This window comes from Pleurodeles waltl, chromosome 2_1 (assembly GCF_031143425.1).
Source record: "Pleurodeles waltl isolate 20211129_DDA chromosome 2_1, aPleWal1.hap1.20221129, whole genome shotgun sequence".
NCBI lineage: Eukaryota > Metazoa > Chordata > Amphibia > Caudata > Salamandridae > Pleurodeles > Pleurodeles waltl.
Genome location: NC_090438.1, coordinates 577872789 through 577897679, shown reverse-complemented (window position 1 = coordinate 577897679; position 24891 = coordinate 577872789). Strand labels below are relative to the sequence as shown.

Genomic DNA, 24891 nt, shown 5'->3' with positions numbered 1-24891 from the left:
GAAAGTCACTTTTGCATGTTTATGACCTTATAACCAGTGCCCTACACAGATATACCAGAGTAAAGCACTTGCACATTGGTTGGATGTGCAGGTGCACAGTGTATTCCTCACTCTATACGGATGTGTGGAGAGCACCATGAAATATTTCTTGCCCTCTCTGAAAGCCCCGTTCCCGGAGCTTATTGGCCCAGCTCGCGCTCTTTAGTGTGGGGCCACAGGTCCCAACCACCCCACCCCCCGGAAGTACGGGTACTTTGTTTACTGAGTATACATATGGAGGACCGCTGCCAGTGTGTCCTGTACCTAGAAGGGCCGTCATGTCGCTCGTGTAACTCCATTGTGGCTGGCACTCCCTCAACATTGCAGAAATTAATAACTTTATGCTGTTCTGCACCACTGCGCACGCTGTGCAAATTGAGTACGCGGTACTAAATACATTTGTGGGCTCGTCTAGAGTGGCACCCTAGTCAGCCACCCCACATTTTAAAAGATTATTTGAGTGGTCTTAAAAATGGACTAAGAGGGCAAAGGGGGACTAGAGGTCACACCGACCATAACTGACAAGAAATGGACAGCATCCCCTTGCAGGTGCCCTAAGAGCCTTTGACGGAAGGCAATATTTGTGGGTGCACATAGCTGTGGATTGTGGCCTGGTCGAATAGTGCTCATTCCACCGCATGCTCAGGCTGCAGTCCCTAACACAGAACCTGAGAGCAGTTGATGAGTATACATGGTCACCATGCCCCGGTCTACATAGTTTATGCACCAGTGACTACATTCATGTGGGCCTGTTTAGGGTCAGATGCGGGTTTAGGCTACTGTCCTTTAGATTGTAAAGCTTTCACACAAAAGGCAGAACTATTTTACTGTGTTGTCCTGTTTATGAAATAAAGAAAGAAAGGAACAAAGAACTATTGCCCTATGTTCAAATATAAAAGAAAGGGCTGTTTGGGCGAAATCAGTTTGTTCCATCCCTTATTCTGTAAGCATTCCAAGGAGCAAACTTTATTTTTTGTGGAATTTTGTATTTGAAAAAATGAATCAGATTGGCTTAGGCTTTATGTTTTATAGAGCCTACTTTCATCTAATACGGGCATCCCGGAAGTACTTGAACCACATTCCTTGGTAGACTGTTCTACGCCCTCCCCCGTGCACCCCAAGGTTTCAGCGGATTCCTGACCCGCCTTCGCTTTGGCCCCGGTTGGCCCCAAACCTAACAATACTTGTTATGACATATCATGTGGTGTACACTGTCAATCAGGGTGAGCATCCTCGAGGCTGCGATTATCTGCCTTCTCTGCTTCCCACCACTGTCTCCCTGGGTGAGCTATGGTCACTGTCTAGTGCATCAGACGGGATACAAGCATCATGAAAAAATTTACCATTTTAACCTGCCCTCACCCCTGTCAGGAGTCAGGAGACAACTGATGGAGGAATCAAAGGTGCGAAATATGTCTTTAAAGCCATTCAACGTACGACAATAATAGCTTCCCTTTTTCATTGTATGCGTGGTTCCTTTACCGCTGCAGGCACGCAGTGACCGTTAGGAATATAGGACACAACACATATTCTTGCAACTTTACATACTTTGAACTTACTTTTTAAAGTGTCACAACAGGTGTAAGCCACAACAGTGAATATCGTCGATAGTAATTAATGAGGATGAAAACTAGAGAACAAGGGATTCCTATATATTAGGGTTTTTTAAACCACTGTTGCTGTAGAACTACGAATATTCCCCATGCTGTCACCAGCAATGACATCTCCATGAATGTAAAAGAAAGGTGAGCTCTGAGAGTGTCGGGGACCGTCCACGTGCATCTGGGCTGATTGACTGGCTGTGAGCGCGCGCCTCCTCCTCCATCAGAAAGGAAGCGCACACACGCCTCACGGTCGCCTTGTTGACATGGTGCACGCTGCACTAATTGCCAGCCGAGTGTGCACGGTCCTGGGGTCCCCGAACAGTTGCTGAACTTCGGCTTCCCTGCAGGTGGCAGCCAGTCACAGACTCGGGGGCGGGGATTCACGCCGGTCAGTCAGCCGCTGAGCGCTTCACACCGCCGGAGATGCCCGAGGTGGAGAGTGGGCGCTGCCGCCCGCGGGGCTCCTGCTGACTCTGCCGGCCCCGCGTCTCCCGCAAAGAAGGGGGCAATCACTGCCGTCGGAGGGCACGGCTGGCACCAACATGACGGATCCGAGCAGCAAGAAGGAATGCTTTAAGAAGTGCCGGAGCGCCACTTTCAGCATCGATGGCTTCAGCTTCACCATCGGTGAGAAGTTTGCCCTTGCTGCCGTTCCACTCTTTAGTGTTTAGTTGTTCTGTTCTGCTGTGTGATACGCGCTTTTATTAACAGTTGATTTCGTGTGTAGCTTCTGGCTCATTAATTCGCACACTATCAGGTGGTTTTTCATTTATTAATTTAAGTTCAAGTAGTGTGGCGTATCTGTCCCTTCACCGGTGAATTCTAAGCCGCCGTTTGACAGGAATTAAGCACGTTGTTTTGTTTACATTCTGCCACATTAGCATTCTTATTTGAGCAGCCAATATACCTGCTTTCCTGCCTGTGTGAAAGTTCTGCAAATTAAAACCCGGGCAAATTCCACAACCTCATCTCGTGGTGTTACAGTCCTGTAATCAGACAGCAAATGTATGCGCACTCCCATCAGTCGTGTTTCCTGGGTGCCCGCGGGCAAGGCGGCTTTTATTCAGGCCGGCTAATGCTTAATGAAAAGCTGATGTTGATAAGAGCTTGATCACATTTTGATGTCTTACATTTATTTTTGTTGCCTGGAGCACATGTTTTGAACGGGACGCTTGATTGCCATTTTTTTCCTTACTTATACGTCAGCCACAGTTGGAGTTTCGGGATAATTTATGCAAAGCAAATGATCTGTGAAACTTCCGTAAGAAGCTATTTGGAGAGAACAACAACAACGCATGACAAGGTTTGATTTGAGAAATGAGAGCTGTCCAGCTGTTAGTTGAAAACAACAATGTGTGTTGAGTAGAGCTTCTGTATTCGCCACGCGGTTTGTGCTGCGCTAAGGGGATAGCCTCGTTGCAGTTCCCTACTCTATTACCCTTGGCTAGGGTGACCATAATTTGAAAGCCAAAACCCAGAATATTTCACAAACATAGAAGGAGGACTATAATTTCACATCAACCGAGAGGCATAGAATGATTTAACACACCGCACACACAACCAGACACGCAGGGGAATACATTAAATGAAGCTTTTATACAAAATATCACCTTTGTTTGTTACATTGATTTCTGAAAAGGCTGGTGGCTAATCCTGCACTATAATGCATAAAAGCTTGCACCTCTGTTCTGTCGAATCTCTTTACAAACCAGGAATTGACCCGAATTTAGATAGATCTGCCATGACGGATGATGGAAAACTTGGGCCTGGTACGGCAAATCCGGATGCCTGGTCACTCTACCCATGACCAATGTTTACATTCTTCTCACATGATGCATTACCAAGTTCTTTATTTGTAAGAGAATGAGCGCCGGTGGTCAAAGCTGTGCTCTGAAGCCCCGAGCAGCGCTGTTGAATGTCAGCGTGCCGATTAACAAGGCTGTGCAGTCTGGAATCCTCCTTAGTCTTTTTAATTCTCTGCTAGATACCTCAGTCCCCTTTATCTCACGTGTGCAGGTTCCTGCTTTCTCCCTTTGTGTCAGTTTTTCTGTCTTTCTCTTCCTCCTTTTCTGTTTGCAAGTGTTTCTGTCTCTTGCTTTTGGGAAATGTCTGAAAAGAAAAAATAAGTGAAAAGTAAAGGTATCCTCTTCTTGGGTGTAGGTGATATATGGCATACAGAAACAGTCACACAGTTCTCTTAGGTAAGGGCTCTAATGTTTCATAGTCAGTCTCCTGAGTAGCAGCAGCTCCTGACAGGGAAAAGGGGTGCGTGCATGGCGGTGGGGGGGTGGCGACAAAAATAATAATAATTAATAAAAGAACTGCACGGGTGATCTGCAGGCACAGGCTCCCGGCCTGCCCTGTAGCCAATCCTAATGCTGCTTTCATACTGCTGGCAGCCTAAAAGCAACATTAGGATTCGACGGAGCGCCCAGTCAGGGTCCTCCGAGGCAGAGTGAAAGTCTATGCCTGCTGTCTCCAACCCAGCATAGCAGTATGTTAAGAAACAGCGCAATGCGCAGTTTAGGTTCAAGGCATTTGTATTAAACTTCAAGTTTGTCAGAAATAGCCACCACAACAGAGCCACAACAGAGCCTGCTCCTGCTCCTCCAACTGCCCTCTTCCAACTCCCCTTGTTGCCTGGTTGCAGACATTTTCTGTGATGTACCCAAGAATCCATTAGGTACATCACAGTTAAAGTCACACCACAACACAGTGCCTGCGTTGCTGGGTTGGAGAGAGCCCAGTGCGCATGTGTGTTTGGCCGACCTGAGATGGCCATCCAAACATACATGCGCACTGAGGGGGCATGCTGTGCACTCTCCCTTCGTGCTCGTCACAGCCCAATGGCCCCGCCCCTTTTACTATAAAACAATATTAAACATAGTTTATTATTATTTTGTAGTAAAAGTTTTGCAGCTGCTTCTGCTGGCGGGAGAGGAGATGCTCCTATGCCATAGCGGAGGAGCCGCCCCTGCTCCTGAGTCACACTTCCCTCTTACTAGCAGTAGCGATTATTCAACATTCACTATATGTGACATTCAGGATAGTCCCCACTAGCAGTCTGAGTCTAAGGAGTCCCACTTCGACTCGGTTAGAAAAGTAAAAATATTTCAGCACTAAAGTGCTATCCAGCAGACAAGTTTCCCCAGGGCCTTCTGGCATTTCGCTTAATCTTACCTGCGCCAGTAGGGATCAATCAATCAATCAGTCGACTTGTACAGTGCAACTTGTTACCTATGAGGGTAATCAGGCGCTCGTACGGTCTGGGGTCTCAGTCAAAGAACCAGGTTTTCAGCATCTTACGGAACACCTGTAGAGTACGGCAGGTCCTGAAATGCAGAGGGAGGCTGTTCTAGGATTTTGCTGCAAGGTAAGAAAAGGAACATCCTCTTGCTTTGCTCCTTTGTATGCTTAAGGGCCAGTGCAAGGGAGACCAGAGAGGAGGTGTCTGGAGGGTTTGTGGAATCTCAGGCAGTAGCAGATGTAGGTGGGTCCGGAGTCATGCTTGGCCTTGAACGCATGGTTGAGAAGCTTCAACTGGCATCTCTTCTAAACTTGGAGCCAGTGGAGTTTGAGGTGGGGGTTGATGTGGGTGTGACGAGGAAGATCCAGGATGAGTCTTGCTGTGGCATTCTGGATGGTCTGTAGTCTTTGAACTAGGTGGGCCTCCATTCCTATGTAGAGAGCGTTTCCATAGTCCAGTCGACTGGTGATAACGGCTTGGATGATGGTGTTTCTTGCATTTTGGGGAAGCCACTTGAAAATCTAACTTAACGTGCACAGGGTGAAGATGCAGGAGGATAACACTATGTTCACTTGGGACCTCATGGTGAGTTTGCTGTCCGATATGATACTGAGATTCCTGGCATGTTCAGCTGGGGTTGGAATGGGCCCCAGTTCTGTGGGTCACCAGGAAGCACCCCAGGAGGAGTTGTCGCTGCAGAATATCAAGAGGTCCATCTTGTCTGTGTTGAACTTGAGGCAGGTATTTTTTATCCAACTGCCGATGTTGGTCATGCATTGGTGGAAGTTGGTTCTGGCTGAGGTGGAGTTTTCATAGAGGGAGAGGATGCATTGCATATAATGATGAATTCATGATGTCTGACTATGTTGGCAAGGGGGATATGTAAATGTTGAAGAGGGTGGGGCTAGGTGATGAGCCTTGAGGGACTCTGCAGAGGATTGGTTTGGGTTCAGAGGTGAAATGGTGGAAGGTGGACTTATTGTGTTCTGTCAGTGAGGAAGGAAGCAATCCATCTGAATTTGGCTCCTTGGATGCCTATTTCATAAAGCCTGGCAAAAAGCATGTGGAGGGAGATGATACCGGAGGCTTCTGAGAGATAGAGGAGGATAAGGGTGTCTGTCTCTCCTTTGTTAAAGAGGGCCTGAATGTCATCTGTGGCCACAATGAGGCCTGTGTCAGTGCTGTGGTTGCTGGGGAATCTTGATTGGGAGTCGTCCAGGAGGCAACTATGTTCCAGGTAGATGGTGAGTTGTTGGTTGATGGCTTTTACGATGACTCTAGCCAGGAAAGGGAGCAGGGAGTCGGTTCTGTAGTTGGCAAGTTTGTTGGTGTCTGCTGAAGGTTTCTTAAGCAGGGGTTTGATTTTTGCATGCCTTCAGTCTTCTGGATTGTCTGACTGGAGTCTCCGAGAGCATTTCTCTCATGGGTGCGACGGCTGCAACAACTGCCAACGGTAAATAGCACACACATAGGTCTTTGGGCACCGTGGCTGGGTGCTCTCATGCTCCTCTGATGTGACAGTAAGTTTCCTTTGGTCTTCCCCACGGGTGGGGGTTTCTGCAGCCTCTATGTTCTGATCCTCAGTCAGGACTCTGGCCTGCGCAGGTCACTGCAGCAAACTGTCATCCAGATGATTACATCAACCATGCTATGATCCTTGTCTTTTTCCGGGGACCCTATCTGGCATTCAGCATCACCAAACCTTCTCCCCACTACTGTGATGGCTTGATCAGGAACAACGCAGATTACTTTTCATGGTGGCCCCCTCTGGCCTGCTGGGTCACAACTTACTACACAGGGTGGTGACCCAGTCTGTACTGCAATTTTACATCCTTCATCCCGGCATACAGGGTCTTCAATGTACACACCACCCGGGGTTGCCAACTTACCCATGCACATGAGCAATAGCCCGATCGGCATATGTAACTTCACCGAGCCCCTTCTAGCATAACAGGATCGCCGACTGACACACCACACATAAATGACAGCCTGATCAGCCTAGCAGTCCTCTCCTCACACCTTGCTACAGAGATCCACTCTCCAGAGCTCCCCACTGGACCTTGCTCGTTTCAGTGATCTCCTCTTCCTCACAAGGTACACTGGCTTTGCAGCCAGGTAGGCACTGATGCTCCAGCCTCCAGAGGCATGTGTTCCCTGGGTAATGTCTCCTCACCTACCAAGTAGACTGACAGACCTTAACTCCCAGTCCTGGTCACAGGCAGAGGTCTTGCAGAGATTCTCCACTGTGAGCAGGTCAACTGGCTGCTTGACAGTCGACAATTTTGGGACCTCAAGGTCTCCTTCTTATATTCCATTTCTAGACACCAAGGGGCATATTTATACTCCGTTTGCGCCGGAATTGCGTCGTTTTTTTTAACGCAATTTCGAAGCAAAACTAACTCCATATTTATACTTTGGCGTTAGACGCGTCTAGCGCCAAAGTCCATGGAGTTAGCGTCATTTTTTAGCGTGGACACCTACTTTGCGTTAATTATATGCAAGGTAGGCGTTCCCGTCTAAAAAATCGACTCCGAGGCATGTGTGTCGGATTTATACTCCCGGGCAAAAATCACGCCCGGGAATGGGCGGGTCAAAAAAAATGACGTACGGCCGCTTTTGCGCCGTTTTTATGCGCCTGCAAAAGGCAGGCTTTAAGGGACCTGTGGGCTCTGAAGGAGCCCAGAGGTGCCCTCCCATGCCCCCAGGGACACCCCCTGTCACCCTTGACAACCCCAGGAGGACACCCAAGGCTGGAGGGACCCATCCCAGGGACATTTAGGTAAGTTCAGGTAAGTGTTTTTTTAAAAAAAAAATTGTGGCATAGGGGGGCCTGATTTGTGCCCCCCTACATGCCACTATGCCCAATGACCATGCCCAGGGGACAGAAGTCCCCTGGGCATGGCCATTGGGCAAGGGGGCATGACTCCTGTCTTTGCTAAGACAGGAGTCATTTCTATGGGGGTTGGGAGTGAAAAAAAATGGCGCAAATCGGGTTGAGGCAAAAAAATTGCCTCAACCTGACTTGCCCCATTTCTTGACGCCCAAGCCCCATATCCCCCTACGCCGGCGCTGCCTGGTGTACGTCGTTTGTTTTAACGCACACCAGACGGCGCCGGCGGCTAACGCCGGCTAACGTCATTCAATAAATACGGCGCCCGCATGGTGCTTCAGAATGGCGTTAGCCGGCGCTAATTTTTTTGACGCAAAACTGTGTTGGCGCAGTTTTGCATCAAAAAGTATAAATATGGGCCCAAATGTGTCTGAGCCTTTGATGTTTGCGTTGGGGGTCTGCTTCGGGTCTGCTTTCTTTTGAAGTGCCCTCTCATCTGCCCTGCCCTTCCTCCACAAAGCAGCCTGTCACAGCAGGTGTGACTCCAAATCTGACAGCCACACAACACAGGCCAATGGAGTCACTAGACATTCACACCTGGAATATGTGTATCAAAAGGTTACCCCAGTGTCTTGGTCCTACTCTTTATGATGCTCTTATCAGCCCCATCTCCTTCCTGAGATGTGCCCATGCCCTCTTCCAGTGACCTCTCTTTGAATGAAAGAGTATCCTTTGAAGTGTACAGGAGAGCCTGGCTACCCCCTCCACCAGTGTGTGTCCCACCCACTGCACAGGAACGCAGCAATCTGCAGATCTGTTTGACGGGGTTTCCCCTACCACCTCAAGCTCCTCCAGTCAGTCCTTTCACCGTGTATTGTACCATTCACAGGCACACCCAACACATGCATACAACATGCGCACTGCACAGCACTACATAATGACGTGATGTAGGCCAAGGGTGAGTTAAGCATACAGAAATGGAGCTTCGCACGAGTGAGCCTGTAGGCCTCAATCTAGTGACACAGGTAAAAAAACCTGTTCACTTCTACTATTCACTACAGGATTTGCTACCACCACTGCTGTCATTCTGCATTCTGCAAAAGCAGTAGCATTTCACCACTATGAGGGTAGTGATTTGGCACCCCTTCCAGTCCAACAAGAGCACAGACTTTGAGACAGGCCTATGTCATGGCGCAAATGCATGATCCGTATTTGACCAGGACGACCATGACAACAGAAATCAGCACTAGGGATTCAGACATTGTTGCAGCTAGGGTACTCATGGCAGGGGTACAAGCCCTTTCCCTCCCAACACTTTCCATTTATCACCACCTCTAGCAAAGTATTTCTGACAGTGAAATCCTCTGTGCTGTGTTGTTGAACAAGCACTTTTTGCCAAAGGAAAGGTTGGCCATTACCAGATGTGACTGGTCTTCTGTTCCTTTCATGGTTGTCACCTTTTTCTATGTTATTAGCACACCACATTTCCAGCCCTGTTTATTTGTTATCTGTGCCTTATTCCAATTGACTAAAGGGAAATAAAGTGTGCTAACGATCATGTTTATGAAAATATAATATTATTAGCATTGGAGATGTAATAACGTTCGGGCCAATGGTAATGCATGCATCAACGCAAGACAAATGAACAAGGTCTTAAAATGTTTAGGCCTAATGGAGATAGAAGAGGTGTGCACCAGTAGATGGGGTTGGATCTAGCAAAGCAGAAGAACCTCTGGGGAGTTATTGGAATGATCTGATAGGCCATGTTCGTGTCCACGAGTGATAGAGGCAAATCAGCACTGTCATACAGAGGCCTGAAGTGACTGGATCTGCTGCATCTTTGCCTTGTTGAAAGGCATTAAAATGCCCCTTTAGGTCAGTTCTTGTCAGAGATGTATGCATTAACTCAGATCTCAACCTTCCTCTCGGACTCCTACAATGTTCTTGGCAAACAGGGCCTCATTGATTTTTCTTCTATTGTATTTTTTTCCAGGTGTGGTTCTTAGAATCCCATTTGTTCATTCAAAGTAAAATTGAATGAATCCCCTTTTTTTGAAAAATGGGGCTTGTGGGTGCTTACATCTCAAATATTGCATTATAAAAGACAAAACATTTAAGAATGAAAGGTGAAAGCTAGGTTTGAAGTCTGGGAAGAGCAAGGCCCCAGTTCCTCACTTACTTCCACACCTAAATAGATACAATTGAACGATAACAGAAATTTATTGTGCCAGATACATTATGAGAACAATTGTAAGTCCACCTGTCCCATCTAGACCTACAAATGGATGTCAGAGATATCAGAAGCACCACTTTCATAGTAACAATCAAAAAATATAGTACCACATCAAAGTGTTTTCTCAGTTAGCCAACATTGTAAGTATGTTTTGTTTATTCTTCTTGTCCTATATTTTTTAAAGGCGGTTTGTTGTTGGAAACAAAGCTGCCTGTTTTTGATAGGAACAGCCAACATGTGTTTCGCCTCCTGCAGCTCACAGGACTGGGCATTTTCAGGGCTGAAAATATGTTAAAACAATATAATAAATTAAAAGAGGGGCAAAAGAAGTAGAAATGAATGTGAAAATAATAAAATTCAGAATGTTGCAAATAGCATATAGTAGTCCATTTTACTAACCCGGGTCACACTGGTGTGGCAGGGCACTCATGGTGTGAAGAATTGAGAAAGTGAGATTTGTATGTTCGTGTGACACACTGCGTAAAAACGTAACTCTATTGAACATTAAAGTATGTAAATAGCATATTAGTTACTTATCCCCTTCTCAAAATTACTCAAGCACCCAAGTGTTAGATGTAGTCAGAGAATTTCTGATATGTTTTAGAACATTTCTTTTAGACATGGCAGCCCAAGGGTGATCTTCCCCTGAACCGTTTGCCTTCCTTTTCCTGTTTTTACTGAATTGTTGTCTGTTGGCTTTAGGACTCCGTGCACTTTGCTATTGCTGACTAGTGGTAAAGTGTTTGTAGTCACGCCTTTAAACATGGTGAAACTGGATTACACGCAATTGGTACATCTAATTTACTTATACATCCCTAGTAAAGTGGTTCTACATGTGCCCAGGACATGCAAATTAAATGCTGCTAGTCTGCTTGCAGCCCTCATGATGCCACCTACTTAAGTAGCCTTTTAAACATCTCACACCTGTCATTGCAGCCAGTATGTGCAGTTTTAACTGCCATTTCAATTTGGCAAAATAAGCATTCTGCCAGGCCTAAACCTTCCTTTTTAATACATATACGTCACTTCTAGGGTGTAGGCCCTAAACAGCCCATAGGGCGAGATGCAGTGTATTGAAAAAGTTGTACTTGTATATGTTAAAGTCTTACATTCATTTTTCATTACTTCAAGGCCTATCTTTCCCCTAGCATAACATTGGGTTACTTCATTTAATAAGTGATAACTTTCAATTGGAAGCAGGTATGTATGTTGAGTTTGATGTCTAAACGATTGTAATTTAAAACCCTGTTTAAAAGTAACGTTGGATTGTAAGTCATAATTTTGAAAATGCCACTTTTAGAAAGGTGGCATTATCTTGTCCTAACCATTTGGTGCCTGCAACTTGTATCCTGCATCACATGAATATGTGCAGCTGTCAGTCGGTCTTTGTGTATCACTCCCAGAGAGTGAGACAAAGGGGGAAAAGATGTTGGCAGAATGGGTCATCCCTGATTTGATAGTAGGGAGGAGCTGTCATGTACCACACTTGCACATCACAACGGCTCTGCCTCAGCACACTCAAATATGGTTTCACACACTTATTGCGTGCTCCCAGACAAGCTGGGGTCAAGGCAGGAAGGAAGGAAATTCAAGACCCCTCTGTAGGGAGTGGACCCTAGAAGTTTCTCCCACTTCAAAGTAGGCACCAGGTATAAATAATGAACCCTCATACCCACCTCTTCCATACACCTCTGGACCTGTGGAAGGCTCAGAAGGATTTCTGTGCTGCTCTGCTGCAAGGAGGACTGCTACTCTGCTTCCCTGCTGCCTGGTACTTGAATGAGAAGGACTCGCTCAGCACCTTGAAGACAGGACCCCCAGAGTGACTTTAAGGACTAGCTGGCTGGCCTCTTGATCAGAGCCTCAGGAACAGAAAAGGCTCCAACTACATTGAAGCAACTGGACTGCTGTGAGTCCAGCCCCTCAAGTGGTGCCACCCCAGTTCTGAACGCTTGGAACTGGGCCTGAAGGTGCTCTCCCAGCCCAGCTGTGGTCTTTTAGCAGAACAAATGCAGTGTGACGCATCTTCTCTCTGCTCCGCATCGGAACACCTTCTGTGCATTACATCCTTGAAGCAGGACCTCGTAGCTCCGTGGAACTGCAGCTGTGTGACTCATTCTCAATGCAGGACTTCTCACCCCAGCCCCGCTGCTCCTCAGAATTGTAGCTACCCACCACATCCTCGACGTGGGATCTAGCAATGCCTTGCAACCAGGATTTAAGGTATTTTGTTCAACAGTCCTAACATGGTACCTGTATCTTGCTCGCTCCATCATCATTGGCTTGAACTTGTGACTTTGTCCTGGTCAGGCGTGACCAGAGAGCCACAGTTGTCCCTTTATGCTTGTAGGCACTATTGTTACCTTAATATTTAAAATTGCAGATTTCCGATTCTACGGATCGAATTTTTGTTGTTTTATTGTCAAATAATTTATAAAAATGTTCTCTATTTTTCTAAGTTAGTGTGGAGTTTTCTGGTGTCATGTTTTCACTTTATTACTGTTTGTGTGCTGCATAAATACTTTACACATTGCCTCTAGGTTACGCCTGACTGCTTTTGTGCTAAGTTACCAGAGGGTTGAGCACGGGTTAATTTGGGGTTTGCTTGTGTTTCTCCCTGACGTGAACTGTGGTTGCTTCTTGAAATTAAATAAGTAAATGTCACTGCCAGGTCTGTCTGACTATTTCATTCTCACTCTTGGCAACTCATGTTGGAAGGCTGCATTCTGAATTGTTACTGACAGCAAAAGAATAGTCAGTAACTAAGTGGCTACAATGTTGGTTTTCATGACAGCATCTATAACTGCCTTTGTGAAAGAAACGTGAATGATAGGAATGCTATGTTTTATGCATAAGGACAATCTGCCAAATGCAACACCTAATTACAGTGCATTTGTCATTAAGCTGCAAATCCAATGAAACAAGTTCCAATCCAACCTGTTTTTACCCGTGCGCCATGGCTGCTACATCCAGTGCCCTCATTATGGGTTGCCTGGAGCTGTATCCCTGAGGTAAATACTGCTTCAGGCAAAATGTGCTGCAGTGGAGGCATAGCTTACAGGCAGCATCAGAACCTGGCTCCGGCCTCACCCCTGTAGGAGCAGCACTAGGCAAGCGAAAAGTGTCCCCCAGGCAGATAGGAGCTTACCCAGGTCCCTGAGCACACCACCCTACCTCTTTCAGCCCCTCCTCCTGTCACATTGCACCTGCTCAAAGCAGGCAGAAAATATAAACTTTTATTTCAAAGAATGAGGAAAACTACCTTGTAAAGGAGGCAAGCCCGGTTCCAGGAATTTATATCTGGATGGGCCAAAGGTGCGTTTGGGTGAGCCAATGGGTGCCCAATTTTCGACCATTCTGGAGGTAGCCTACAGGCTGCACCTGCTGCATCATTTACAGGTAAACCCCTGTCTCCTCTACCCCAACACACACCTCCTCACTGAATCTTGCCTCACACATGAGCTAAGCTCGCCTCCGGGCTGTTTTCTTTTTACGGGCATGCCCAGTTTTCTGTCAGACTGTAGAAAAATAGGGAAAATCATTTAAAGGCGGTATTTTTCTCCCTATCAGTACACAAGTAAAACAGCTATTATTCAAACAATGAACTATAAAATGTATTCTAGAGATTTCTCATTGACCCTTGACTGATAATTGTGAAAGTGAAAACAAAAGTGAAAACAAAAATCACATTTGCCCACATGGAGGAAGCACTTAGCAGGTGCTTTTTCCGTGGCCTGTTTTGCTGTTAATGGGAGGGCAAAAGTCATGTTTGGGTGGGCCTGGCCCACCTGCTAGAACCGGGGCTGAAAGGAGGCTATATTTCTGGGTCCGAATAGCTATTCTAGGGAAAGAAACTCGCAATATCAAGAATTTGGTGCAGCAATACCATCTGGAATCAGAGATTCTGGCCCCACACCAAATACCCTCTAGCGCGTAATGACAGCCTAAGAAGTAACTTTGTGCTGATGCTTAGTCTGCTGCTCAGTGGACATTTGCTGGTGGGAACCAAAATGTTATATCTTGTAAAAAAACTTTTACTTAATAGCCTGTAATCACAAGATAATAGTACCTAAACTCAGGAATGGTGGTGCTCCATGTGTCCATTTCACCAACACAATATGACCCAGGGTGGGGTGAAAAAATGAGCTGCTGGTTCCACAGATCGCATAAAGACTCCTTCAGGACTGTCGCGCTCTCTGACAGGTGGGATCTAAATCAGCAACAGTACTACCTTTTCACCAAAGTGAACAAGCAGAGGATTAAACAGTAGATGTGATGTTGTAGCATTGCTGCCGACCTCACAACTAAGGTGGAAAGGGTTTGGATTGCGGCTGCTGCACTTGAGTGAAATCTTGTGATTCTGGGAAAATCACACACACTCTAAAAATGTTAAAAGTATGAAATGAACCTGTGCATGTAGGAGATGTAAATTCTCACTTGTTGCAGCCATCCCTGCATGATCTTCTTGCAGCCCCCATAAAGTACAATGCCCAAGTTTCTCCCCAGTCAGGTTCATGATGGTGCCAACATACAAACAAATGAGGAATTTATTAAAAGCAGCAGTGCAAGCTGAATTCGATTTTAGTCCCAGCCAGATCTGGGGTGCAGAGCTGATCAACTTCTCTTCATGTTGCTAGCTTGTAATGGGGTAGTGAGATGGTGAATTAAAAGCGTCAAAAGTAGGAAGAGATGTTGGAAGCAGAGCTGCTCTCCATATTATGTTAGCTGCTGTTTGCGAATGCGTGACTATGGACCTAGAGACAAAAACCCATTTACTAAGGCGGTGTCTTTCACTTATTAGCCGCCTGCTGGTCAGAACTGCTCAGCCAATGTTGATGCATCTTCCTAAACATGCAGTGACAGTGGAAGAATCACAGTTAGAGGCCACCCAGAACTGTCCATTCTCCCACCTATTTCAAGCCCTTCTGTTATTTTTTTCGTTGTCGTACTGCACAAAGTATGTTAGTTTGTTTTTCAAAAAGAGAGGTGAACACTCTGTATAGAGTACTCCTTTGTTCTTGACAGAGAAACACTGCAGATCTCTAAAAGTTCTAGTCCATAAACGTCTGTGTTCTAATGCATATTGCTTAGCATTCCTCTTGTTTTTATCCCAAGTGATAAGTACTTATTTTGTCAAAAATAAGTGCATGGGCCCAAATATTTCTTAGGAGCTACTACTGCACTGTTAAATAAAATACTAGGGTTGCCAAACACCAATGCTATCTATCTTTGATTCCACTTCATGCCTCTTTACTGCACCACCCTACACTTCCAGACTCTATGCTGCACTCTTGCAGGTTATTTTTCATCCATGATTTCTCCCTTTATCATTCTTTCCTTCTCGTACTTCTTTCTCCATTTTCTGTCTTTCTTCTGCTTGCTCTGGGTCAAAGTCTGATGATGAAAAATAACTCACTGTCCCCAAAAGTAAGTGCTGATGACCACTTCCTACAACCACCATCACAATCCGGGCACATTGAATATATATTTTTCAGAAGGGAAGTCAACTCATCACTGTTTGGACCAAAGGGTTTCCAAAATAACACAGTACTTCTTTCCTGAATGCTGTGTGTCTAAGTGAACTGTTAGTGATGTAAGGAAATACTTGCAATCACTTTCAAAGCATGGCGATAACCTCTTGCATTTGACTCCAGAACAATAACACTACTTCTCTCAGGGAGCCAGAGCACCTCCAAAGAAATCTCTGTACCGGCTACACCACTGCTCCTGATGCAACCCCAAATTAAACTGTGTAAATAGACTCCAACACAGTCAGACCAAGTGGGATGAACAAATTCGCCCAGGCGGACTGAAACCTCACCAACATGTGATTGAGAGAGACAGACTCCATCCAAAAACATTTTGTGCCCAGAGTCATCCGGTTAAACTATGGATGCGTGCCGTGATGCCAGGTGCTCCCAGCGGCACCTGTCCACTCATCATGTCCTGCGGACTGCCTGACTAGAGTCTGTGGTGTTTTAGTTTATTTTTCATTCTTTCCTACAGGTTGGACTCACTTGTTTTTCTTTCAGTAACATTTGGGAGGATGTAGTGTCCTCATGGACACATTCTAGTGTTTGCACAGTGTTGTGTCCCCAGAAACTCCTTGAGAGCTGGCCTGTGATACTCACCTTACACCCATCACCCACAGGCATAACTGGTCAGGTGACCCTGCCAATAAAAGGAGCCAGGCGTGCCTGAGTTGGGACAGTTACCACTTCTACAACCATGTGTCTACAACACTCATTTCCATAGTATGTGGGCCCAAGGCACGCAACATTACACTGCAGATAACCACAAGTTTTTTTATTTGAAACACAAGGCTGTCTTAACAGATATTTACTGCCAACGACTCAAGTTACTCATTGAAACACTTTAAAACACAATATTAAGTGCCCTAGGCTAAACTGTTGAATAAATTCAAACTGAGTTAACTGTCTTGCAATAATCACACTTGCATGTAAAGACTGCACATCAATGGGGTGCTTTTTGTCATGAAAACCAGTCAAACAATTTGAGGCTGGCTCTTGAAGCACATTTATTCCCTAAACATCCTCTTCATAAATTCCTCTGTTTACATTTGCAAGAGCAGGCTTTTCATTCAGTGGAACAACAAGGTTACCTAGGACACTGTGCAAGCAAGGAAATTTGGCTCCAAGCTCAGTGATTGGATTTAAAAATATGGCAGCCAAAATTTTAGTGAAGTGGGTGCCCCCCAATCCTGGGCCCTGGTGCCACAGCACCTGCTTCACTTGCTGATAGCCCCATCCATGTTTCCATGCAGTGGAGTGTAAGGTGGGATTTTTAGGTCTGGTCTATAAGCAGCTTTAGCTGTATCGCTAGTTACATGTGATTTAAAAAAAAGCAAATACACCTGTATATATGTATTTATGCCTCGAGATCTCTCTATACATATGTCTGTATCTACAAACAGTGACAGAGATTTAGTCATGGATATAAAAACACAGATACATAAAGGGATTCTTGGGTGACCATCTTCATCTGAGAGTCAGCATGGTGCAATGGGCCAGCCCACCTCAGTCATCGGCTCTCAACCACTGTGAGTGATAGTATTTTTACTGATTTTATGTGCACATCTGCCTAAAAATATGCACACTTTAGTACCAGGGCTGGCTGGTGTACTGATACATTACTTTGCCAATACCTTCTTTCCTTTGCCTTTTTTAGGTCTCTCCAGGAGATTGGTGCAGGTGTCTGTCAGAGACCTCATGTTACTTCATGCATGCAACATACAGTGCAGAGAGAATGGGCTTTGATCATTTTTAAAACGTTTAAGATTTGCTATTGGTTGGGTGGGCAATCCTTAAGGCCACACTATTTTGCAGAAGATTACGTGACTTTCTGATTTTTTCCCTTTGAATCTTCTGGGTAGTTCCTTTAGTAGTCCCCTCTAGCTATTGCAGTAACCTCTCCCATGTTCCCAAGATCATTCTGCTCCCCTCCACTGTCTCTGTGCTCACCCAGTGTCAGACTTCTTTTAAGGCAATCAGGCAGTGCCCAAAGGGCTTGTCTGACAGGTTAGTGTGTGGGCAGGTTTTGGATGTTTGTGGTCCTGTTGTATGGTCTGCTGGGCAGATTTTTACTGTTGATTTTGCTGCCATTAAAACAAACTTTACCAGCAGCAGGTTAATTTCTTGTTGAATTATGTCACGAGCATTGGAAAAGCTAACAGTGCCACCAGGGCATCTTGGAATGTTATATTTTGATACATTTAAGATGGCCATGCTTTTGCATCATGTTACATCACACAGCATGACAGCCTTCTAGAAAATGTAAACAAAAAAATACCTCTTGAAGAAGGCCACCACATTGGGTCTTTATGCAATATCATGGCTGTTAGAAATGGGAGTTTCTAGTTGTCAGTGGCTTGCACCCTGTCCAAGTAGGGACTCTTCTTTCTAGTCAGGATAAGGGAGTCACACACCTAGGATAACCCCTCCTCTCAGCCCCTTGGTAACTTGCACAAGCAGTCAGGCTTATCTCAGAGGCAATGTGTAGAGCATTTGCTCATAACACACAGTAATACAGTAAAACACTACAAAAGGACACCACACCAGTTTTAGAAAAATAGCCAAATTTATCTGTGTAAAACAAGACCAAAACGAGAAAAATCCAACATACAGTAATAATATGAATTTTACAAGAATTACTAAAAAAATACAGTTCCTTGAAGTCAATAGCTCCATCCCGGGCTATCACTGCGTCGTGAACAACAAATCCAGCAGCTCAAGCTGACCGTGAGGTCGCGGGCCAACTACGGTGTCAGGAAGACCCGCACACAGTACCTTGGAAATGCAGGGCATCGTGGTCCTTGCGATGAGATCCGAAATGCGGTGTCCCAGGCGTCGGTTCTGGAGATCGGTGCAGGGGTCGTTGCACCATGGAAGTTACACTTGTTACAGATCAAACTCCATGCTGATGAGGAAGTCAGAAGGCCTGGCATTGATGGCGTCCACGCTGTGGTGCAAAGTGGGACAATGCAACGTGTGGGCCCACAGGTCATGGTGCAGGCAGCAGTTCTGTGACGGCGTCCTGCCGCATTGGTAAGACCAGGGCTGCGATGTGAAGCAGGGAAGTGCAACTTGCAGTGTCTCCAGGTCGTGGTGGAGGCAGCATCATTGAGGCTGAAGTGCTGTCGTTGGTAGGCCCCAGGCTGTAGTACGACATGGGGCGGGCTCCGTGCAGCCCCCATGGGTCGCAGGGCAGGCAGGGGTGTCTGTCAACTATACTGGAGTCGATGGTGCTGGCGTTGGTGGACCGGGGCTGCAGTGCAGGACAGTGCTTTGTGTACCTCACGAGTGGTGTCCTCAGGCCACAGTGCAGGCAGCGGGGTCGATGTCAGCGTAGAGCGTCTTCGTTGGGGATACCAAGGCTGCGATGTGAAGTGACGCGATGCAACATGCGGGCCCACAGGCCATGGTGCAAACATCGGCTTGGTGACTGCTTCAGGCGTCAGCGTATGTGAGACAAGGGTTGCAGTGCAAAGAGGGGCACACCTCTGTGTGGTGCCGTCAGGTCACAGTGCAGGCAGCGGCATCATTGACAGCATTGTGGTGGTTTTTATTATGTTGAAGCACAAAACACACTGTTCCCAGTGTTGCAGGCAGATGAATTTGAAGTCTTTGATATCCCTGAGACTTCAGACAGGAGGCAAGATCTACTTCAATTCCTTGGAGAAATTTCACAAGCAGGATACACAGCAAAGCCCAGTCTTTGTCCTCTCCAGAGCAAAAGCAGCAACTGCAGGCCAACCCAGCAAAGCATACACAGCAAAGGGACAGAACTGCTCCTCACAGATCTTCAGCTCTTCTCCTTGGCAGAGGTTCCTCTTGATCCAGAAGTGTTCTAAAAGTTTGGGATTTTCGGACCACTGCTTATACTCATTTCTGCCTTTGAAGTAGGCAAACTTCAAAGGAAAGTTTCTGTTGTTCCCAAGATCCTGCCTTTCCCAGGCCTGGCTCCAGAAGCACTCCAGGGGGTCGGAGACTGCATTGTGTGAGGACAGACACAACCCTTTCAGATGCAGGTGTCAGCTCCTTCCTCCCACTCTAGAAAGAAGATAGAAAGAAGGAGGCAATAAGTTTTAGGATAACCTTGCAAAAAGGGCCATTTCCAACAATGGCCATCTTGCATGTATATAATGAGTTTGGATTCCTGCACTGAGGGCGTCATGGCCATCTGACAACTATATATATAAATAAGCATTTGCAATGCAATAGGCCTCTCATTTGCTTGAGTTAGAGCTATTAGTGTGGTAAATACATAACTGGACTTTTCTTGCCATATATATGTGTCCTCTCTGCAACAAAATTCTAGTGGCCCTGCATATAACTAAAGCACTTCCATTTACTTTCTTTCTCTATCTGTAGCAGAAAAATAAAATATTGCCACTATTTATTTTATTGTCTTATATTATTATTTTGCCCCCCGTCCCCAATATAGTGTGGGAACCCAGAGATGACCTAGACAGAAAGAGAACATTCTGTGGTGAGTTATGGACAAACATGTTTTGTAAAAGGAATGCCCCGCAAAGCGTTATGGGGCGAGTTTCCAAGTGCAGCGAATATTGTAGTGTCTTGACTGTAATGCTCAGAACAGCCCATAGAGAACACCTTAATAAAAATAGCATTTGTAAGAAACATGTTCATGTAACCATATAGTCAGTCCTAAGAGGGACTTGAATCCACACTCCCTGGCTTAGGAGGCCAGTGCCTTATCCATTAAGCCACATGGCTGCATGGCACTAGTGGAAACCAGTGTGCTACAATTCCTTCCTAAAAGTACGAAACATATTCTACAGACATCCCTTGTAGTCAGGTATAAAACAGGTATTTACAATATTCAAAAAGACCGCTGCTGCGGTGATTAAAGTTAGTAATGGCAGCATTTAAGGGAACCGGTTAATCCATCACGCTACAGTCCTATTGTTAAGAGTGAAGGCCTTCGTGTGGCAGACTGCTAAGAAATATTTTGGCCATCCTGTCTGTTCACAATATATGCACTGTTAAGGGACATATAAGTAGTACTAAGAAAGGATTACCATTTGCGCCAAATGTATGATCTAAGTTTGAAAATTAGAGATGGGCAAGGCTAAAGCCAAACCTATGCCTTGGTCCTCAGCCCACATGGGTAGTTTCCAAAATAGAGCCAAGATAAGCATCCCAGGCAGTGTCCCAGTTTCTCTCTAGTGTCGTTGTTGAAAGCAAAGACTATTATACAAGACATAAAATCTGTTTTTCTGCATGAACTAAAAGCATATAGGTAAAGCTGCATTTCACATGCATCTCACGAACTACTCAGTCGTAGAACACCCTCTGTGTTTCGTTTATGTATTTAACTGCCATCATTCACCCCTCCTCCCCATCCCTAAACTCAGTCTTTTTTCTTTTTTTTAAGATTAGGGGGACCAGCGATATTACCATAAAATAAGGTTCATTGCCTTCCTATCTGCTTGACTTTGCACTTTTTTCAAGAAATGCTTGTTTACGTACATAGTGGTTTCACATGAAATTTATATTTATTGAACATTTCACACATTTAGCTAGTGGAAGAAGTAAATATGTTAATGCTAAATGGGAGACTGCAGAGAGCTATCCTAAGGCTGAAATAAGAAATATGTAGCCACAAAACATGAGTTCAAATCCCGTTCTCCGCACTTGGCTGAATTGTGAGATATGTGCGCAAATCTGTTTTACTTCCTGCACTTCACTTTTCTAGGGAGACTAATATGAAAGACCTGCAAACTCTATATAAAGCAACTATTACCTTCGCTGGTATGCGCTTTGTGAAAATAAAAAAACAGCAGAAAAGTAAGCATTTTCACCCCAGATGGGACTCATATGCACAATCCCTGGTTTAGGAAACAAGGGCCTTATTTGAGCAGTATCCTGTACGCATAATACATCAACCACTCAGTAGCCTGTAGTCACTACTTGAGCTCAGGTGTATGGAATGGTCAGAACTTATAGCCCCTGCTTTGTTAAATTGCTGTCAGCAAAAACGAGGGCCTACAATTAGGTTGATTTTATGTGTGCGCACATACACAGAACTGTGCACATCTTCCTGCCTCTGCCTACACGCTCATCCAGCTACTCAGCGGGTTGCCCGCAGGTCTACATTACCGTCACGCGTGCAAATGAAACCCTTTTTATGCCTCCCACATTCTTCTTTGTTCGTTTAACTTCAGTTTAATTTCAAAGCCAACTAAATAAAACCATCGTAAAAAATTTACTTAAACAGCTATTAGTTGCTGCTCATATTTAGAGCTGACCAAAGTTTTTTTTTTAAGTGACAGAAAAAACGGGCTCAAAACCTCAATCGTCTGATTTGAAGTCCGACGTCTTATCCATTAGGCCAAGTGTTCTTCTGTCAGTGATTGCATACCGAGCAATTAAGAAGCAAGAAGCCGTCCAAAAAAATTCTTTCCTTAATCATTGATTTTATTTTAGAGATTTTTTTTCCAGAAGAGAATCGTGCCGAGCAAAGAAATACGCTATCAGCCTCCGTTACATGAAAATTGCTGGGAAAAATACGCCCTTATTTGTCCTACGGCCGCTTTACCAATTCCTTTTTTTCACTAACTACACGGTTCTCTTTATCGCATGTCACCTTTTTGTCTATCGCTCCGCGTCTCATTTTCTCTCTCTTTTTCTTCGAGGTGGGCGAGCCAACAAATTAACAGTAACAAAAGAGTGAAGCCAAGGGTCTGGCTTGGCTCTAAGAGTGCATGCATAATCCAAGCAATGAAAATGTTTGCTATCTAAATTGTGCACAAAAGATCAAGTAAAACAAGCGGGCCCACCACCGGGGACGCAACACAGGCACACTCAGTAATGAGAATCCAGGCCAAAGAAAGGCAGGAGCCAGGCAGCCGACAGAGAGCAGCGAGAGAGGGCGCAGAGAGCCAACGAAGAGAAAATGTGATCGAGATAACAGCCTGATTTACAGCCCTGTTTACAGTGAAGCTAAGCTGAGAGCAAGAATGCTCTGAAAATGAAGAGGGAAGCTTCACTGAACACAAGCAGGAAATAGAGAAAAAATAAAGTCCCCCAAAGAACAGATGAAAACGACAAAGCATAATTAAACAGTAATTGGTCCCTGCTCTGAAAGAGAAAAAGGAGGGCCCGAGAGTCATGACTGACTACTAGCAAGCAAGGATTTTTAAATGACATTGTAACGAACAAATGAAATGGCTTTAAACCCATAGAAGAAGTCTACTTAAAAGTATACTAGAGATTGTATGGTTACACGCGACCTAAAAAGTGGAAGATGGTAAGTTGCAGGTGTTGGCTTTGCCAATACTTGCAACCAAAATCTACAAGCATGAGCAAAGACAATACTCCGCACAAACAAGCATTGGCAAAAGCCAGATCTGGTGGCGTGGCCAATGTTTGATTTTGTTTTTCTTAGTCAGCATTAAGTGTTTAAGTTATTTCTCCACATTATAGTAATTCAAAATCAGTACTACCTCTTCTTTGTGCCATATAGATACAAATTCCCTTTTCTTTTTGCCAGTTAGAAACATATTTGCCTCTGATGCGCATAATGTAGTACTAAACTTATATGAGATGGCTATTTCTTTAGTTAGCATTTTTATTGAAAGCATATGACCATCACATCTAGAATATAAATTACGGAATGAATCAAGGGAAATAGATTTTTTTTTTTGCTTATAACTTTGGTGCCGGTTGACAAATCGTCATAAACTTTCTAGAAAAAAGTCTTGTCAACCTCAACTCTTTCCTGCAAAGTTTCGGGGTGATCCATCAAGTGGGGGCTGTGAAGAAGGGGGGTCCCAAAACACATTTCACCCATGCAGTTTTCCATAGGAAAATTGAACAGCGATACAGGAAATATGTCTGAACACAATTATACCAGATTTGGCAGAAAGCCCCAAAACATTTTTTTTGTGATTTGGGGTAAATTCCCTCATAGGTTTTTGAGAAAATAAGATTCAAAATGTCTGTATATTTCACACTGTGGAGGATCTGTGGACTCGATAGATCAAAGATAATGATCTGATCAGTTGCTACAACATCAACAAAGATGTTGCAGTGCCCATTTTAGGACTCGGGAACTCAGTCCTAGTGCCCTGAAAAATAAGTTGAAAAAAATATATTGGGGGTAGGCTATGAATACCCTGATCCTCTAGGCCTAGGTGGCCAAAAATTCATTCTTTAAGTGGATCTGCTCTTTTTAAATTAAAGCTCCCATGGCGGGCCAGGACCCAGGAGGTTGATGCGTAGATTTATTTAAGTGGAGGGGTTGTGTAGCCCCCTCCCAGAACTATTAAAAGGCCTGGGGCCAATTTCAGTTTCTAAAGGAGGTGGACATGTGGTCCTCCTCCCCTAGCCATTGGAAGGCCCCAGAGAACCTATCCTCCGGGGCCAATTTGTTTAATGTGGGTAGCGGGGCGTGCAGCACGCACTTGAAAAAAAAGCATAAATATAGTCTGTTCAAAGAGCACTCTGGATGGGTACTGGCAGGAGAGCTGGTAGGGGCTGCAGGGCCCAGGGGCCTCCCCTCTCAAACCCAATCATTACTACAGTTGTTCAGTGCCAAGGGTGGAGCCAGGGCACCACCCCTCCCTCCCCCTCCAAAATAAAACATAATGGAGTAGAGATTATGGATGAGCGAAGTAGCTGCTCATTTGATATTCACTTCTCCCACCTGGGCTTTTGATTTATATTTTTAGATCCTGGTGGTGCCCCCTCGAATGTTGGGAGAGTGCAGAGGCTCCCCGTGAATATGTAAAAAATAGTAGTCTTTAGGGTCATTTAATACATGACCCCAGGAGAGTTTACCATAACTCCACACTATAGCTGTATGGTTTTCCGGTGGAGTGCAGGGATCCCTGGTAGTTGGTTCTACGGCTGCATTTTGTGGGTTATACAGTATAAAAAAACGACTCAACACATTGTAATTGTTATTTAGAGTAAAATGCTTTATTTAAAATAGTTTTCTGACTAATTATTGTTAATCGTAGCCATGTAAATTGGAATACATTGGATTATATTTATTGATAAAATATTGTGGTGATGTATCAGCAAAGCGAATAGGTCTGCTTTATATATATTGATGTGCTGAACCCCTGGTAAAACCAATAGGCATGACGTTTGTATTGCAGACTTCTTACACTTCGATGAAGTCATTACCTTACTCAAAATGACCGCCTTTATATTTTTAATTTATGCAACAAAAAAAAACTTAGAAATTGTCTGAAATAAACAACAGTTAAAGGGACGTTACAGATAAGTGAAAATGTCAGTTAAAAATAAACATTTTAAACTAACGAAGCCACCAAAATCTGCCAGTTTTAGTTAATTGAAGTAACTATAACTCGCACCCTCACATTCACTACCTATACCATCACATATTACGTCATTCATGACATGTTCATCTACATCATTGATGACAT

At 44.9% G+C, this 24891-nt stretch overlaps 1 protein-coding gene across 4 annotated transcripts in view; it reads left to right on the top strand.

The window, feature by feature from the left end:
* PDE1C (phosphodiesterase 1C) overlaps nt 1–24891 on the top strand; it is a 1966671-nt gene that overhangs the window by 525261 nt on the left and 1416519 nt on the right. Inside the window, exon 1 of one of the 4 annotated variants that reach the window (XM_069215242.1) lies at nt 1866–2270. The exons of 2 other annotated variants lie outside the window; for them this stretch is intronic. In XM_069215242.1, coding sequence (XP_069071343.1) covers nt 2186–2270 — 85 coding nt within the window. In that variant the 5' untranslated portion in view covers nt 1866–2185. Of the gene's footprint in view, nt 1–1865; nt 2271–24891 lie in introns of those variants that run through there. One more of the 4 variants, XM_069215280.1, reaches the window with a different exon arrangement.